Source organism: Salmo trutta, chromosome 12 (assembly GCF_901001165.1).
Source record: "Salmo trutta chromosome 12, fSalTru1.1, whole genome shotgun sequence".
Classification (NCBI taxonomy): Eukaryota; Metazoa; Chordata; class Actinopteri; order Salmoniformes; family Salmonidae; genus Salmo; species Salmo trutta.
The window spans coordinates 20,181,455-20,198,841 of NC_042968.1; the positions used below are offsets into that span (position 1 = coordinate 20,181,455).

The 17,387-nt window shown below is 43.0% G+C and overlaps 1 protein-coding gene across 3 annotated transcripts; it reads right to left on the reverse strand.

The window, feature by feature from the left end:
• Positions 1–481: 481 nt before the first annotated feature.
• LOC115203128 (glucose-fructose oxidoreductase domain-containing protein 2) lies at positions 482–12,735 on the reverse strand. Of its 3 annotated transcripts, XM_029767527.1 has the most exons (5): positions 12,539–12,735; positions 12,302–12,405; positions 12,093–12,181; positions 3,375–3,738; positions 482–2,431 (listed from the first exon to the last, which is right to left on the reverse strand). In XM_029767527.1, the coding sequence occupies exons 4-5, from the start codon at positions 3,625–3,627 to the stop codon at positions 1,509–1,511; spliced, it is 1,176 nt and encodes a 391-aa protein (XP_029623387.1). In that variant the 5' UTR covers positions 3,628–3,738; positions 12,093–12,181; positions 12,302–12,405; positions 12,539–12,735; the 3' UTR covers positions 482–1,508. The 3 variants fall into 3 exon arrangements, with proteins under 3 accessions (XP_029623387.1, XP_029623386.1, XP_029623388.1); XM_029767526.1 differs by lacking the exons at positions 12,093–12,181; positions 12,302–12,405; positions 12,539–12,735 and adding an exon at positions 6,249–6,571; XM_029767528.1 differs by lacking the exons at positions 12,093–12,181; positions 12,302–12,405; positions 12,539–12,735 and adding an exon at positions 3,992–4,127.
• Positions 12,736–17,387: the final 4,652 nt, after the last annotated feature.

A 17,387-nucleotide genomic window follows, 5' to 3' on the forward strand; every position in this document is an offset into this window, starting at 1 on the left:
CGCGAGTCCCGGCTGTTCTGATCCTAACCCAAGTTCATATGATCCTAGGCCAAATTCAGAAGATTTTACCCCGCCCATGACAACTTGTCTGGGACGGCAAAACATGACGAATTCGTGGCAAAATCGTGTAGTGTATGCATTATACCTTAGTGATTGCGAGTTGCTTGAATGCTGGAAAATGACACTAACAGGCGTTTTGCTGCCACCTATCGTATTTGCAGTCTTCATCGAAAGCCTGCAGCAGAGTATTGAAACCCCTACCCGTCAAAATTAGCTACATTGTGATGCAGTGCACTTTTGGGCAGTCTAATTGTACATCCAACATTTGAACGAGACCCCAATTCATAGGGGAAGATTGGAGCCATCATTCAATTAACATTGTGTTGTGTGGATTACTTTACACTACTGGAAGACATTTACATTTTATCAGTAATTTTTGAAAATCCTCACTGAGTAAATTAAACACACACGGAGGCAGCAATACTAGTGATGTATTTATTAACTAGGGAGGTGACAGGAGTGCACGGTATGTTTTCACAGCCTCTGTCCCCTCCACTAAAAACAAAATCACAGGTAGTGTGTAACAGTGATAACACCAAGTAAAACTGAAATAACTTAAAACAAAAAATAAATATCCATTAAACTTCTTATAGCTTATCAGACATTTCCACTTGCTGAACACATACTACTAGTAAAAACACAAAAGTAAAAATGAAATAAATACAGTAGTCTTTCCACCATATAGTCAGACACATTCTATTCACAGGCTTGCACACAGCACAGGGTTGTAGTAGCATTTTATCAATGCAGGAGATGCTGATATGGAACATGGGATCAACAATCAATATAATAAAAAAAATACAACTACACACATCAAATAATAATTAACTGAAAGTCAAGGGGGGTTGCATATGAGTAACTCTGCTGTGATGGCAGTCTAATGATGATACGCATCTTCTTGTAAACTAAAAAGGTAGATTTTTTAAATGAAATTCTTGAGTTAGTAAGTTACTATTTAAAAGTAACTGTTTTTTATGTGCATAATACACATTTGTGTAAGAGAAAATCCAACATTTCATCTGTGACATGTATGTAAACAACTGCAAACATTTCTTTCATCAGCAGAAGTAGTGAGGCACAGTGAGAAACTGTAGCATGAATACTAAACACTTCCTCCTTCAAGGTGTTCACCGATTTGATAGGAATGTGTGTGGGTAAGGTGAACTAGGGTCAGATTGTCTGGAAAATGTAAAAACGCACACAGGCATGCACACACAAACTGCTGAGAAGAAGAGTTCCCATCCAGTAGTAGGTGTGCCCACCAGTCTGCCTGCCTGTGGGTTCTTGCAGGGCAGGATGCTGTGGCTTTGAGTGTGGCCCTGATGCACGGAAGAGGTCACCAGACACAGGGTAGTGGTTGATAGGGGACAGTCTCCTCAGGACAGGCCATAGAGGCTGTCTATACGTCATTTATATTAGTGTGTGTGTGTGTGTATATAAACGGGTACTCAGTTCTTGTTTATCTGCAGCACCTCACAGAGGTTTTGGTTGGGATCTGGTTCCTGAGTCATGACCTCCACACTTTCCCACTCTCCGCTGCGGCTTGACCGTTTCACCGCCTCCACCACCGTCTGCACGTACAGCCCATCCTCAAACGTCGACGCCATAGCAACTGGCCCCCGCGCCCACGACCGACGCTCTTCCTGTGCCTGGAAAGCATATTTTAGAGCCGTAACCATGGAGCCTAGCCCCCGCAGGTGTGGCAGGGGGACATCCTTGACCTCTTGTCCTGTCCCTCCGCTGTCCCCTAGCAGCAGCTCCTCCCCGTTCCCTCCATTGCGCTGCCCATACAGCTCTGTCCCCCTGGCAATCAGCCTCCCTGCTGACCCAACAACCATCACCTCGTGGACAAAGGCCCCCGGCATGTTGAAGTTCAGAGTCACAGTGCAGCACACTCCTGACCCAGTCCCAGTCCCCGCCCCTCTACCAGAACCAGACCCTCCCATCAGCATCTGGAAGAAACTGAAGTCATCGCTGGTGACTCGGCGGATCCCGTGGATCGCTCCGTTCTGCCCCACGAACGTCCGGAGAAGGCCGTGCACCCGCATCGCCCGTGCTCCCGTCAGGTGACTCAGCAGGTCCACGAGGGTAGAGCCAACCGTGTGGAGCCCGCCACCCCCCATCAGCTCCTCGCAGGTCCAGCCGTATGATTGATCGAGCAGACTGGGGCCATAGACACGGGCGTCACACACCTGCAGCTCACCCACATATCCCTCTGCCAGCATCTGCCGCATTGCTACGAACGCTGGGAGGAAGCGCAGAGCATTACCCACAATGCTCAGCAACTGGGGGTAGTACTGCGCCGCAGTCACCATCTTGAACGCGTCCACAGCGGTAGCAGCCTTCTCACATACCACATTCTTACCTATCCCTGAGAGAGAGAGAGAGAGAGAGAGAGAGAAGAGAAAGAGAGAAAGAGAGAGAGAGAGGTGTTCCTGAAAACGCCTCTATGCTTCAACAACCACCATGTGTGTATGTAGGTTGTGGCACTATTTATTAACTGTGTGTGTGTGTGTGTGTGTGTGTGTGTGTGTGTGTGTGTGTGTGTGTGTCTATATGCAAATATAACCTCAGCCCTGACCTTAAAGCCCCACCCAACACAGGAATTCCACCATTCGACCGACTCAATATGAGGAAGAACATACTGTCCAGACCCCTCTGCCGCACGTACACACACACACACACACACACAAACACACACACACACACACAAATGGCACCTCCCTCCCCCAGAGCAGGGAGGGACCTTCCGGTTGGTAGAGACACTCTCAGGAAGCAGAAACTAAAGCAGGAAGCTGAGGTCAACGCTCAGGAATTCACCCAGATAAGACGGTCACCTCCTATTGTAAATCAATCAGAACACAGTGAAAGACAGAGGGCTCAATAGAGACTAAGAGAAGGGATGTAGTGAGAGGAAAAAAGAGCCTCAGCCGTGGAGAGGGTGAGATTGGTGGTGGGGGGGAGGTATGAGTCCAGACAGATTAGAAGAGAAATGCACGCAGTATCAGTGTTCAGAGACTATACTGTTTATGTAAGTTTGTAGAAGCATTGCTTCCCTACAGCCTCATCAAGTATTTGTGTGCTATGAAAACACAGTAAGAGTATTCTGTGTATTGGGTGAGCGTTGTGTAGGCATTGTGCCAATGTTTGTGGTGTAAACACTGGGATTGTTACTGAGATTACCCACGCTCTCCCACAGGGCAGAGGCAGGAAAGAGCCCCAGTCTGCCACACTTCCTGGGTGGGGCTGGACAGCATAGAACCCAACTGTGTGTGTGTGTACAAGCGTGCATGCATGCATTTGTGTTGTCTTACCCAGGGCTTTGACTGCAATCTGCCGTGTGAGTGGGGGTGAGATGTAGATGCAGACCAGGTCAACATCAGGGTGCAATAAGACATCGTCCGACTGGCTGGTGTGAAACGGAATGCCCAGCTCCTGCGCCAGGGAGCTTGCCTCCTCCTCGCTCCTCCCCCAGAGCGCGTGTACCTCAAACCCTTCCCCCCGCAGCAATGGAACTAGCACCCGTGCCGTACTCCCTGTGCCAAACACACCAACACCAGGCAACATTGCTGCCACTCCTCTTCACTGTATGTCTGGTCTGCACCACAGACACGCAAGCATCCCAACGTCGTCCTACTCCCACCACTCTTCTCTCACAGTGGTAGTGTCTGCTGTTGCCTGGCAACACAGAGAAAATATGTTTTAGTATTATTATTATTATTATGTACAATGGACAGACTAAACGTTGTTTTACTTTTACATGCATTGCACGATTATGAACGTCCACGACTACCTGCTCCTCTGTCCAACTATCTACACATTAGCTACAGATTGGTAGACCAGATGTGATTTAACCAAAGATTTTTGGTATCCATTACTGCGAGTTACAGGTTTGCCTGTAAAAAACGTTGCCAGAGGTTTTTCAACTAACCTGGTATTGATTGAGATAGATGGGTCCACCCCAAAGTGTCGCATGTCATGATGACACTCATGTCTCGATGAGTGAGAGAAGATTTGAAATAGACAAGATGGCGGCATACACATTGTTAGATTACTTCATGGAGAAAAACATTTATTCATTTTAACAACGGAGAATTTTCGGAGACATTTTTGAAGATACATGTTTTGCCGAATCAAGAACGAGGATAGTGTTGCCAATACCAGGTTAGTTGAAACTTATTCTCAAAAACAATTTGATGTTCATACCTATGGTTCTATGGCTGATAACCAAGTAGTTTACAGTACAGAACAGCAAAGACTGCTACTTATGCATGTGTAAGATAAGCAGAACCATAGCTCTCAAACCCTCTACAGTTCACTGCTTTCCCCCAGACTGCCTTGTGTGAACTACAACCCCGATGCTGTGTTTTAACGTTTGGAAACGTCAAATCATCGCTTGCGATATGGCCCTCATCACTCATCAGCGAGAAACAATCCTTAAGATAAAGAAGATAAACTGCTACAGTAAGTGTTGCACAGTTCCACATAGCTATGGGTGCTTCCATCCTACCAGACTACACTTCAAGTTACGCTTACACACAGGTGTTCGGAGCATGGTAGATTGCTAATTAGCACAGGTGGTCAGCTTTTGTCTTCAGTCTGTTTTCCGTAAACAAGCGCTGTAACATTGAGATATGATAGTGTGGGAACACTAACCCTATCAATGTGTGTATAAACGTAACCTTTTGTTTTCTGAAAATTATTTCTTGCTGATATGAAAGGTCCATGTGCTTCCAAAACCTTCCCGCAAGCGATGCATGTTAATGTTCAGACCAAGTGACAGGGATCTTAACAAAACTTCCCTCTACAGAAGACGCCTTCGTACAATTACTCTTATTATGTGTAATGGAACTGAGAGTCATGACCTAGGGCTAGGCAGAACCATATCCAGACTGAACAAAAATATAAAACGCAACATGTAAGTGCATGTAAGTGTTGGTCCCATGTTTCATGAGCTGAAATAAATGATCCCAGAAATCCTTCATCCACACAAAAGCTTTTTTCTCTCAAATTTTGGGCACAAATTGGTTTACATCCCTGTTAGTGAGGATTTCTCCCTTTCCAAGATAATCCATCCATCTGACAGGTGTGGCATATCAAGAAGCTGATTAAAGGTCATGATCATTACACAGGTGCACCTTGTGCTGGGGACAATAAAAGGCCACTAAAATGTGATGTCTCAAGTTGAGGGAGCATGCAATTGGCATGCTGACTGCAGGTATGTCCACCAGAGCTGTTGCCAGAAAATGTAATGTTCATTTCTCTATCATAAAGCGCCTCCAACATAATTTTAGAGAATTTGACAGTACGTCCAACCGGCCTCACAACCGCAGAAGACGTATAAGCAGTGTGGGCAAGCGGTTTGCTAGTGTCAACATTGTAAACAGAGTGCCCCATGGTGGCGGTGGGGTTATGGTATGGGCAGACGTTGGCTACGGACAACAAACACAATAGCATTTTATCGATGGCAATTTGAATGCACAGAGATACCGTGACAGGATCCTTAGGCCAATTGTCCTGCTATTGATCCTGATGACATCAACTCATGTTTTAGCATGATAATGGTAAGGATCTGTACACAATTCGTGGAAGCTGAAAATGTCCCAGTTCTTCCATGGCCTACATACTCACCAGACATGTCACCCATTGAGCATGTTTGGGATGCTCTGGATCGATGTCTACAACAGCCTGTTCCAGTTCCTGACAATATCAAGCAACTTCGCACAGCCATCGGAAAAGAGTAGGACAACATTCCACAGGCCACAATCACCAGCCTCATCAACTCTATGTGAAGGTGATGCATCTTGCTGCATGAGGGAAATGGCGATCACACCAAATACTGACTGGTTTTCTGATCTACCCCTTACCTTTTTCTTTAAGGTATCTGTGACCAACGGATGCATATCTGTATTCCCAGTCATGTGAAACTAATAGATTAGGTCAAAATTGATTTCAATTGATTGATTTCCTTATATGAACTGCAACTCGGTAAAATCGTTAATTGTTGCGTTTATTGTTGTCCAGTATAGATAGGTTAGCTAACATTAACGAACCAGTGACTGAGGAGGCAGAAGCCCAGGGGTCGATGAGATCTTTATAACCACTCTTGTGACTAGGATATATTTTGGTGGTTTGCTAGATGACTTTTGTTCCACCGATTGTTAGGAGGCTATGCCGTGTAACGTTACCTGCTGATGTGATGACGTCCCCCGCCTCGGTCAGACTCCCGGTGGCCGTTTAATCGATGGCAACGAGACTCACCATTCACTTTCAGGTCAAAAGTTAATGGTACCAGAGTTAGACTCAATTTATTCACACTTCTGTAGTCTGTCCTCAGTATACTTTTCGAGGTTCACTTTGGGCATCCGCGTTCGCCCAGCATCCGTCTTTCTTCACGAAGTTGTCCTGATGCGTCTGCGCAGTGTCGTCCGAGAGACAAAATTCCAGTCACGTCCATCTGAGCAACGCCCGGACTGGTTCGGAGGAGGGCTCCCAAGCCATCAAGACCCACGCCATTGGTCGTTCGACAGCCAATGGGCTCTCAACAATGCTTTCACCACCGCGTTCGAGGAGAAGCAGTCTGCCTGCAGCAGTGCCGCGTCCAACCAGCTAGTTCTATTGACTGACAGCGAGTTAAATGCTACGCTACATGTAAATTAAGGAAGATAGCTAACGGATTAGATATGGTTTACGAGTAGGATTGTTTGTTTTCAGATTCAAAAATAGAGCTTAAGTTGCATCATTGACATTGTCAAAGACGAACACACATTGGTATGCTGCGTTGCACTTCATGAAATCAAGAAAAAAAACGGCGACTTTGACAGACTGAGCTGTAACTTACACTGGAAGAAAGTTAAGACACCTCAGTAAGGTAGCTAGTTACTATAATGTAACTGTCGATGATGTGTTACTCTGAAAGTACAACATGTCTGTACACTTTTATTCCAATAGCGTGTGCATGTCGTTACATATAAAACAGCACGCACCAGTATCATGAAAGGTAAGTGTCCTCCCCACCCCTGGTATGGTGAGGGTAAAGCTGAGGGATGGGCCTGGAGAAATATAACTGATCTCAGATTCATAGATAGCGCTATGGATGCAAGGACTGACCATCCATGATATCAAATTAATAGTTTTAACCATGTTTTGAGGCTATATAGTGTTTGTTTACAAACGGAGTAAAACAAGCTTGTATTTTGGGTTCTGATGGGACAGTTGAACTAAGCTCGTGATGCATTTATACGTTATATTCTTCAATAACCAATGGATACATAATTAATTTAAGTCCAAAAATGGATGTACTGTAGCAACTTCTAATTGCCCCTTTTAAAGTCTGCACATTGGACAAACTGTCAATGCCAATTGGAGACTACCCCACTGGAAGAAGAGGTCAACTGCCTGTCTCTGCCACCTCAGAAAGAGCAGTGTCTTGCCCACACCAAGGCAAAGGCACCAGTCAAGATCCAGGTGGGAAACTGCTGGCAGACCATGCCAGGGCTGCCCAAAACAGAACAAAGTAACAAAGAAAGTAGTTTTAGGCCCATCTTAAAATACTTGTCTCACCCCCCCCCCCAAAAAAGGGCTTATTATATAATAAAATGTAGCCTAAGCTTTGATATTAGATAGCATATTCTTTAATCAAATATCTATTTTCATAGTGTGAATAGTTTTGATTGTAATAATACTCTGTTATGCGTGTTTTTAAATTGAAGTGTGCTTGATGTATCTGACACCCCAAATTAAGTTCCCTCCGGGAAAATAAAGTTAGACATACATGCTATGTTTCCAATAACCTTAACTTGAATATTGAATCCATTTGTCACTAGTGCTGCAACAGGACTGTGCTGTTGGCAACATTTCTGTTTTCCCATATGTAGAGGGTCCAAGTGGGAGTGAGGTCAGTGAAGATGAGGGAGGGGCAGGAGGAGTTAGCAGAGTAGGCCTATATATTACCTGAGCTGGATGTGGTAAAATGGAGAGTTAGATGTATGATATGGGATATTTTATGCAGATAAATAGTCAAGTCATGATCTATTTCCGAATTGGTTAAAATAAGGTTAGGTTAAGGGGGTTGGGGTTAAAGGTCCAATGCAGCTATTTGTATCTCAATATCAAATCATTTCTGGCCTAGGGAAAAATTAAGTACCTTATTGTGATTGTTTTAAATAGAAATGTTCAAAAAGAATACAAAATTCTTAGCAAAGAGCGTTTTCTCAAGCAAGAATTTAGCTAGGACTGTCAGACTGGTCTGATTGGGGAGGGGAAAACCGAAAATGATCTGTTATCGGCAGAACGTTTTGGAACTCTTTCTTATTGGTCTGTTAACTAATTTACCACCTGGTGATGTCACTAGTCAGGCCAAAACTCCATCCCACCAAAGCAGGATGAAATTCCATGCAGTCTTGTCAAACAGCTCTTACATTAAAAGGGCATTATCATAATTTTCACAATATTATTCCAACCTCAGTGTGGAAATATACACTGAATGTACAAAACATTAGGAACACCTTCCTAATATTGAGTTGCATCCCTTTTGGCCTCAACAACCTCAATTCATCGGGGCATGGACTTTAAAAGGTTTTGAAAGCTGGCCCATGTTAACTTCAATTTTATTTAACTAGGCAAGCCAGTTAAGAACAAATTCTTATTTACAATGACGGCCTACCCCGGCCAAACCCAAACGACGCTGTGGCAATTGTGCTTCGCCCTATGGGACTCCCAATCACAGCCGGTTGTGATACTGCCTGGAATCGAACCAGGATCTGTAGTGACACCTCTAGCACTGAAATGCAGTGCCTTAGACCGCTGTGCCACTTGGGAGCCCTCAATGCTTCCCACAGTTGTGTCAAGTTGGCTGGATGTCCTTTGGATGGTGGACCATTCTTGATACGCAGGGGAAACTGTTGAGTGTGAAAAACTAAGCAGCGTTGCTGTACTTGACACACTCAAACCGGTGCGCCTGGCTCCTACTACCATACCCGTTCAAAGTCACTTGAATCTTTCATCTTGCCCAGTCAACCTCTCAATGGTACATATACACAATCCATGTCTCAAGGTTTAAAAATCCTTCTTTTAACCTGTCTCCTCCCCTTCATCTGCACTAATTTGAAGTGGATTTAACAGGTGACATCAATAAGGGATCATAGCTTTCACCTGGATTCACCTGGTCAGTCTGTCATGGAAAGAGCAGGTGTTTCTAATGTTTTGTACACTCAGTGTATATAAAACACAGGAAAATCTAGGTTTTTTTATACTGCCCTGCCCCTTTAACCATCTATTTTTCAGATAAGCATCAGATTAACACATCAACACATCATCGACCTGGCCAAGGCTTTCGACTCTGTCAATCACCACATTCTTATTGGCAGACTCGACAGCCTTGGTTTCTCAAATGACTGCCTCACCTGGTTTACCAACTACTTCTCTGATAGAGTTCAGTGTGTCAAATCGGAGGGCCTGTTGTCCGGACCTCTGGCAGTCTCTGGGTGTGCCACAGAGTTCAATTCTCGGGCCGACTCTCTTCTCTGTACACATCAATGATGTTGCTCTTGCTGCTGGTGATTCTCTGATCCACCTCTACGCAGACGACACCATTCTGTATACTTCTGGCCCCTCTTTGGACACTGTGTTAACTAACCTCCAGACGAGCTTCAATGCCATACAACTCTCCTTCCGTGGCCTCCAACTGCTCTTAAACGCAAGTAAAACTAAATGCATGCTATTCAATCGATCACTGCCTGCACCTGCTCGCCCGTCGAGCATCACTACTCTGGACGGCTCTGACTTAGAATACGTGGACAACTACAAATACCTGAATGTCTGGTTAGACTGTAAACTCTCCTTCCAGACTCACATTAAGCATCTCCAATCCAAAATTAAATCTAGAATCGGCTTCCTATATCGCAACAAAGCATCCTTCACTCATGCTGCCAAACATACCCTCGTAAAACTGACCATCCTACCAATCCTCGACTTCGGTGATGTCATCTATAAAATAGCCTCCAACACTCTACTCAACAAACTGGATGCAGTCTATCACAGTGCCATCCGTTTTGTCACCGAAGCCCCATACACTACCCACCATTGCGACCTGTACGCTCTCGTTGGTTGGCCCTCGCTTCATGCTCGTCGCCAAACCCACTGGCTACAGGTTATCTACAAGTCTCTGCTAGGTAAAGCCCCGCCTTATCTCAGCTCACTGGTCACCATAGCAGCACCCACTCGTAGCATGCGCTCCAGCAGGTATATCTCACTGGTCACCCCCAAAGCCAATTCCTCCTTTGGTCGTCTTTCCTTCCAGTTCTCTGCTGCCAATGACTGGAACAAACTGTAAAAATCTCTGAAGCTGGAGACTCATATCTCCCTCACTAGCTTTAAGCACCAGCTGTCAGAGCAGCTCACAGATCACTGCACCTGTACATAGCCCATCTGTAAACAGACCATCTATCTACCTACCTCATCCCCATACTGTATTTATTTATTTATCTTGCTCCTTTGCACCCCAGTATCTCTACTTGCACATTCATCTTCTGCACATCTACCATTCCAGTGTTTAATTGCTATATTGTAATTACTTCACCACCATGGCCTATTTATTGCCTTAACTTACCTCATTTGCACTCACTGTATATAGACTTTTTGTTTTCTTTTGTTCTACTGTATTATTGACTGTATGTTTTGTTTATTCCATGTGTAACTCTGTGTTGTTGTATGTGTCGAATTGCTATGCTTTATCTTGGCCAGGTCGCAGTTGCAAATGAGAACTTGTTCTCAACTAGCCTACCTGGTTAAATAATGGTGAAATAAATAAATACAAATAAAAATTGGAATGTAAAAAACAAACAAAGGACAGGCAAGGCATTGCCATGTAACTGTGACAGGAAACGGCACCCCAGTTTACATATGTTACCCCTTGACCGCGTTATAATAAAGCACTGCATTGATTTTCACTGCTACGCAGACGATACACGACTTCACATTTCTGTGTCACCAGAGGATTTTAGCTCCACAGATACATTTTTAGACTGTTAGTGATTTAAATACTTGGATGGCTCCCAACTTCCTCCAGCTAAAGCAAGACAAGACCAGGTACTTATTCTTGGAGCCAAACCACAGAGAGAGAATCTGGCCGCACATTTTAATTTATGGGCAATAAAGATAAAACACCAGGCAAAAAACCTAAGTGTTATTTTAGATTCTGAACTCAATTGCGTTTTACCACCTGAGGAACATTGCCAAGGTGCGTACGTTTCTCTCCGGCAGATACATAGAGACTCATCCATGCCTTTATTACAAGCAGGCTTGACTACTGTAATGCTGTCCTCTCTGGTCTACCCAAGAAAGCCATTGGTCAACTACAAAACTTACAGAATGCTGCAGCATGGGTACTGATAAAGACCAGACGAAGAGTACACATTACACCGGTTTTAAGGTCTCTGCACTGGCTGTGAGTTTTGGAATTATTCTACTGGTTATTCTACTGGTTTTTAAGTCAATCCATGATTGTTCACCCCAATACATGTCAGACATGCTTTTAAGTTATGTCCTCTGGCACTTTAGTTACTATGCCCCCAGCCTATGGAATAGCCTGCCAGAGAATCTGAAGGGGGCCGAAACTGTGGACATATTAAAAGAGAGCTTAAAACACATTTTTTAGCTTTGCTTTTCCTTAGGGTGCTTTTTAGTTGTTCAGTTTGTTTATCCTCTTGTGTTTCAGTTTTTATTTTCATAGTTTTTTTCCTGTCAAGGACATTGCGTAGCAATCCATGTTTGGAATGTGCTGTATAAAGAAAGCTTGATTTGATTTCAAAGGTATAAAAGCACCCCTTAGTCCTTTTCAGGAGAGAGCTTTACCCCCATGAGGGTTGTATGTAGTGTGTTCTGTGTCGTTGTTGCACAAATTTACTTTTGAGGTAATAATTTCCTGTGATAAATGAAATTAAAGTCAAAATGTGTTATCAAATTGCCTAATTTGACTAAATGAAGCCCCAAACCCTTTGTGATTTTTTTTTAATAAAGATTAATCTACTCACTGATTGTGGATTTTTCACTTGGATCATGAAGTCAATCACTTTTCTTTGTCAATCACAATCACTTTGGTGGTAATCCTACCGTTTCCAGCCTGCAAAATATATAGTCCTCTGATGAATTGTTTAACTTATTACCCTAAACTTCATAAAATGTAAAAATAAATGTAATACACATTTATTAGGTCAAACACATAATTTGAATCATATTGTACCTGCAGGATGTGGAACCAGCACAGAAGAACATGGGCATTTGGAAAGACTTCTTTTATGGCCCCCACCTCCTTCATATCTGTTAATCACGAAGGCCCAAAATGTACTGTAACAATAAGAAAGAAAAGAGGTATAACATGTTAAATTTAGAGTCATGAAAACTCTACAGAAAATTACTTGGTTATGGCAAGTCATAGTTATTCACAAACATAGTTGTCAAAGAGAAGCTGAACAAATACCTTGTCTCAAAGTCATGAGCAACGTTTTGCTGGGTCTATTCACTGATGCTGAACGTTGCCACTGGGAAGCCATGCCCACTTTCATCCCTGACAACTAGTGCATAGACTGCATAAACACAAGTTATTATTTGTAATATTATTGATATTTCTTTATTGTATAACACAAATTGACTTGCCTAGTAAAATAAAATATACAGTACCAGTCAAAAGTTTGGACACGCCTACTCATTCAAGGGTTTTATTTTATTTTTAAAGTATACGGCACTGCATTTCAGTGCTAGAGGTGTCACTACAGACCCTGGTTCGACTCCAGGCTGTATCACAACCGGCTGTGATTGGGAGTCCCATAGGGCGGCGCACAATTGGCCCAGTATCGTCCGGATTTGGCTGGTGTAGGCCGCCATTATAAATAAGAATTTGTTCTTAACTGACTTACCTAGTTAAATAAAAAAAGATTAAAGCCACCCTTTGCCTTGAAAAGCTTTGCACACTCTAGGCATTCTCTCAACCAGCTTCACGAGGAATGCTTTTCCAACAGTCTTGAAGGAGTTCCCACATATGCTGAGCACTTGTTGGCTGCTTTTCCTTCACCCTGCGGTCCAACTCATCACAAACCATCTCAATTGGGTTGAGGTTGGGTGATTGTGGAGGCCAGGTCATCTGCTGCAGCACTCAATCACTCTCCTTGGTCAAATAGCCCTTACACAGCCTGGAGGTGTGTTGGGTCATTGTCCTGTTGGAAAAACAAATGATAGTTCAACTAAGCGCAAACAAGATGGGATGGCGTATCGCTGCAGAATGCTGTGGTAGCCATACTGGTTAAGTGTGCCTTGAATTATAAATAAATCAGACAGTGTCACCAGCAAAGCACCCCCACACCATCAAACTTTTGACTTGTACTGTGTGTATGTATATGTATATATATATATATATATATATATATATATATTTTATTTATTTTTTTCTTTCTTTAAATTTAAGTTTAGGTTTCACGTTATTGCCATACTCACCAGAATATGAAGCGTCCATAAAAAGTTGATTCTTCCCACACTGCATTATTTTTTGCCTTTTTGAAGTATGAGTATCAGTGATTGATCTGTTGCTCTGCAGAGGCTGATTGAGACATTGTACTCTCTTAAGGTGTGGTTTCACAAGCGAGTCAACACTCCAGGAGTCATTTTCATAATGACTCCTGGAGTCATTGAAGAGACAAGATTGAAGAGACAAGATCTCAATATATGTGACCAGGTCTGGATGGATGCGGTTTGTCACATTCTCAGAGTGGGAATTCTCATGGCCCTTGTGCTCCAGCATCTTTCTGATACACACTTTTGAGGTGGGCCCATCGTTGATATCAATGGACACATAGACCTTACAGCTGTTTGCCATGGTGTCCTGTGGCTGCCGTATCGACTTTGCTCTTGCCGTGTGTCGTTCACAGTAAATATGAAGTGGTTGTGTATTTAGACTTTTGTAGTCATATGACCCATCAAGGTCACTGATATAGCTTTCGATATACACCTCCACCTCTGCCCTTACGACTCCTTTTGAAAGCACTCACTCTTAATTTTAAAAATCCATTCTGGAAGAAAATAACATACAGCATATAATTTCACTCCTCTACCTTTACCTTATAAATTGCCTCTACCCCCCACAATCATATTTTTGTTGAATTTTGGGTTAGTGGGGCCCCCCCGCAGCATTTTTTAAACGGCCCCCAAATTCACTAAGTCCCCTGCAAGTTGGCTTATTGAGAGCATTCTCTCGGAGGTGAATTAACTCTGAAGTGATGTGCAAGCGAGGGCTCTCCGACTTGTCAATCAACCAAAAGCTATTGTAATATTTTACATTATATACAAGTCCATTGTAATGATGAGTATTAAATCCTAGACAATCATTTTCTAACAATTTTCATTAATCACTGAGCCTTCACCTACTTCTCGCTCCAATAAGTTTCTTCTCACACAAGTCTCAAGTACTCTCCTGAGGGGAAGACACAGGGGACAGCTGATTGGCAGTAATTAACATATTCATATATTCAAAACCAAAAAGTTTAGTGGTAATAGACACGTTTTTTTAAATCAACTGATAATCAGCAATTCAGCTTTATTAAACAGACATATGTACCAAATTGTTATCAATCTCTTTCCTTGGGCTCCCGAGTGGTGTTTAGGGTTCTAAAGCACTGAATATCAGTGCTAACGGCGTCGCTACAGACCCTGGTTCGTTTCCAGGCTGTATCACAACTGGCTGTGATAGGGTGGCGCACAATTGGTCCACCGTCGTTAGGGTTTGGTTCGGGCTAGTCAGTCATTGTAAATAAGAACTTGTTCTTAATTCCTAACTGACTTGCCTAGTTAAAAAAAAATTTAAACTTGCCTTACGCTTCGAACACACAGACTGTGTCATTGCGTTTCGATACACCAGAAGTACATTCATTTCCAATGGAACGCTGCGTTTGCCTTTCAGCATTGCGTTGCAGAGGCAGTTGCAGTGCGTTCTGTGTGGTCAAACGTATGCATCAAATTGTATGCGTAGACTTGACAGAAAGTAGCAAAATGTGAATGTTGAATTTTTGTTGCACACATATCCAGTAAAAAAATTGTGGGATTACATAATAAAAACAGTTTGACTGGAGAATTTCTTTACATTTTTTATTCATTTATTTGCCAAGTATATTATTTATTCGATGACATCCACAAATTAATTGTGAGAGCCTATAATATAATTTTCCTCAAATGCAGTTTTGGAGCGAAATGCAATAATAAATAGTCAAGATAGCAGAGTAGGCTCTTTCAACAATGAGACCAACATCGAGGAAGGTGGTCTTGATCGCGCTGTTGGGCCGAGACCAGCCCCGCGGAAAGCGCTGGTCTGTGAGGTTCCAGAGATGGTTAAAGTCCCGAAAGCAGGCAGGGGAGTTCCACTGTCTCATTCAAGAGCTTCGAATGTTTGGAGAGGAATTCCGAAGTTACTTTCGTCTGGACCGAAGCCATCTGCTCCAGATGGTTGGAGCCAGGATTGCCCGGATGGATACCAACTACCGGGAGTCCATCAGACCAGTTGAACGCCTGCCGATTTGTCTCCGGTAAACTACATTCTAGTACATTTTTAAAGCCTTTGATACCATAATTGATTGATACATTGTTTTTATGTGCAACCTGGCTAGCTAAAGGGCTCTCTAGTTAATAGTTCCAATTTGATATCAGATGTACTTTTACAGAATGTTCATTAGGACTATAACTTTTCCCAAAGTTGGTTTATAATCCTTTTTTAATTATGCAATGTTACCAAATGAAAAGAAAATTGAGGTGCCTTCTGCCCTGATGAAGGTGGGCTAGTCTTCTCCAGGACCCATTGTTGTTCAAGACAGTTAGTCATTCATTACATTCTTACTGGACTTAGCGAAAAAGGTTCCAAAAGCTTGCATGTGTTGTTTTTCTCTTCCCTTCCAGAGATGGAGTCAATTTAGCCGAGCAACTCACAGGAAGGACAGGAAGAGGAGAGGAGTTGTCTGGTTGTTGTTTTGACCTCCCTCATTGTACCTTTTCTTTTCACACACGTCAGTTCCGTTTAAATTCAGTTAATTCATAAAGTAATTTGTTTATAAAGTCTTAGGATAGCATTCATTATTAGTGTTACATAGATTTCTGAATTGCCTGAATTGAAACTCATACACCGGAGATTTCACAGATTCTCTTGTTGGTCTCTTACGAGACTAAAGGTGAATATATTTCTTTCATTTAAAACCACTTGAAAACCAGGGTGTTGAAACTTTTTGTGAAGTTATGTTCCGTCAACTGGTCCATGACGTCCAGGGGCCATTTGTTTGTTTAGCTGTGTTATGGCTACATATTATTTACTTTTTTTCAGAGACTCATGCACACACACACACACCTCTCCTCCACTCCTCTTTGTACCTCAGATCTCCAGTGCCCTGCCCTCTCGCTCTTTATGGCCATGTCTGAAGTTCCCCTACTACGTCTAGGCTTTATGAGTAGTCCCTGTATCTGTCAGCCGTTGTGCCAAAAATACATGCTCTTGTTGTCTTTTTTACACACACACACAAACCTCTTTCAATATTTTAATTTAAAAAAATTTTTTTACAACATACATACCTCTCATGTTCTTTCCTGTACTTGAATACTTATTAAATTATGTTTTCATAGTCAGTTGTTTCAGTTGTTTATTAATATCTCATTTAGACTTAATCTGCATATTTCTTCCCTACACCTTTGCAGATCTAAGACAAGATGAAAGTAAAAACACATTCTCTTCCTTATTAGTTTTTTTCCACCTGTATTTTGTCAGGCCAGTGAACATGGTGGTAAACTGTACTATTTGTAGGGACCATAGGTTACCCTTTCCCTTTGTTATCATACTAACTGTATGTCGTATAACCTTAATTAGTGCTCCTGCTCACCTGATGTACCATGCCAGGTGTGTATAATACTGACGTTAATGGGAGAGGGAAGGGGTTAAGGTGTGGTCTTTACTCCCAAATTTCACTTAAATATAACTTCCAAATGAAGAGAGACAATGATACATAAAGTCATCTGGGGGAAAAATGCTACTTTATGGACAACAGTAGATGGTTCTTAAAATAACCTTGTGTTAGGGGGCTCTTAGAAGAGCCGTTTCACTCCACGGCATACTGCCATGGGACTTCACCTGCCGGCGATGAAGTAGGTGGTCAGCTTCTCCCTCACCTGGAGTGCCTGCCTGGGGGCGTTGTTGGCACCTGCCCTGGTGACATCAGGTAGGTGACCATTTGGCGTGCCCATCTCCATCCGGAGCGGCTCCTGGAATGCCCTCCGCAGGTAGTTGTGGAGAACACATGTGGTCCTCA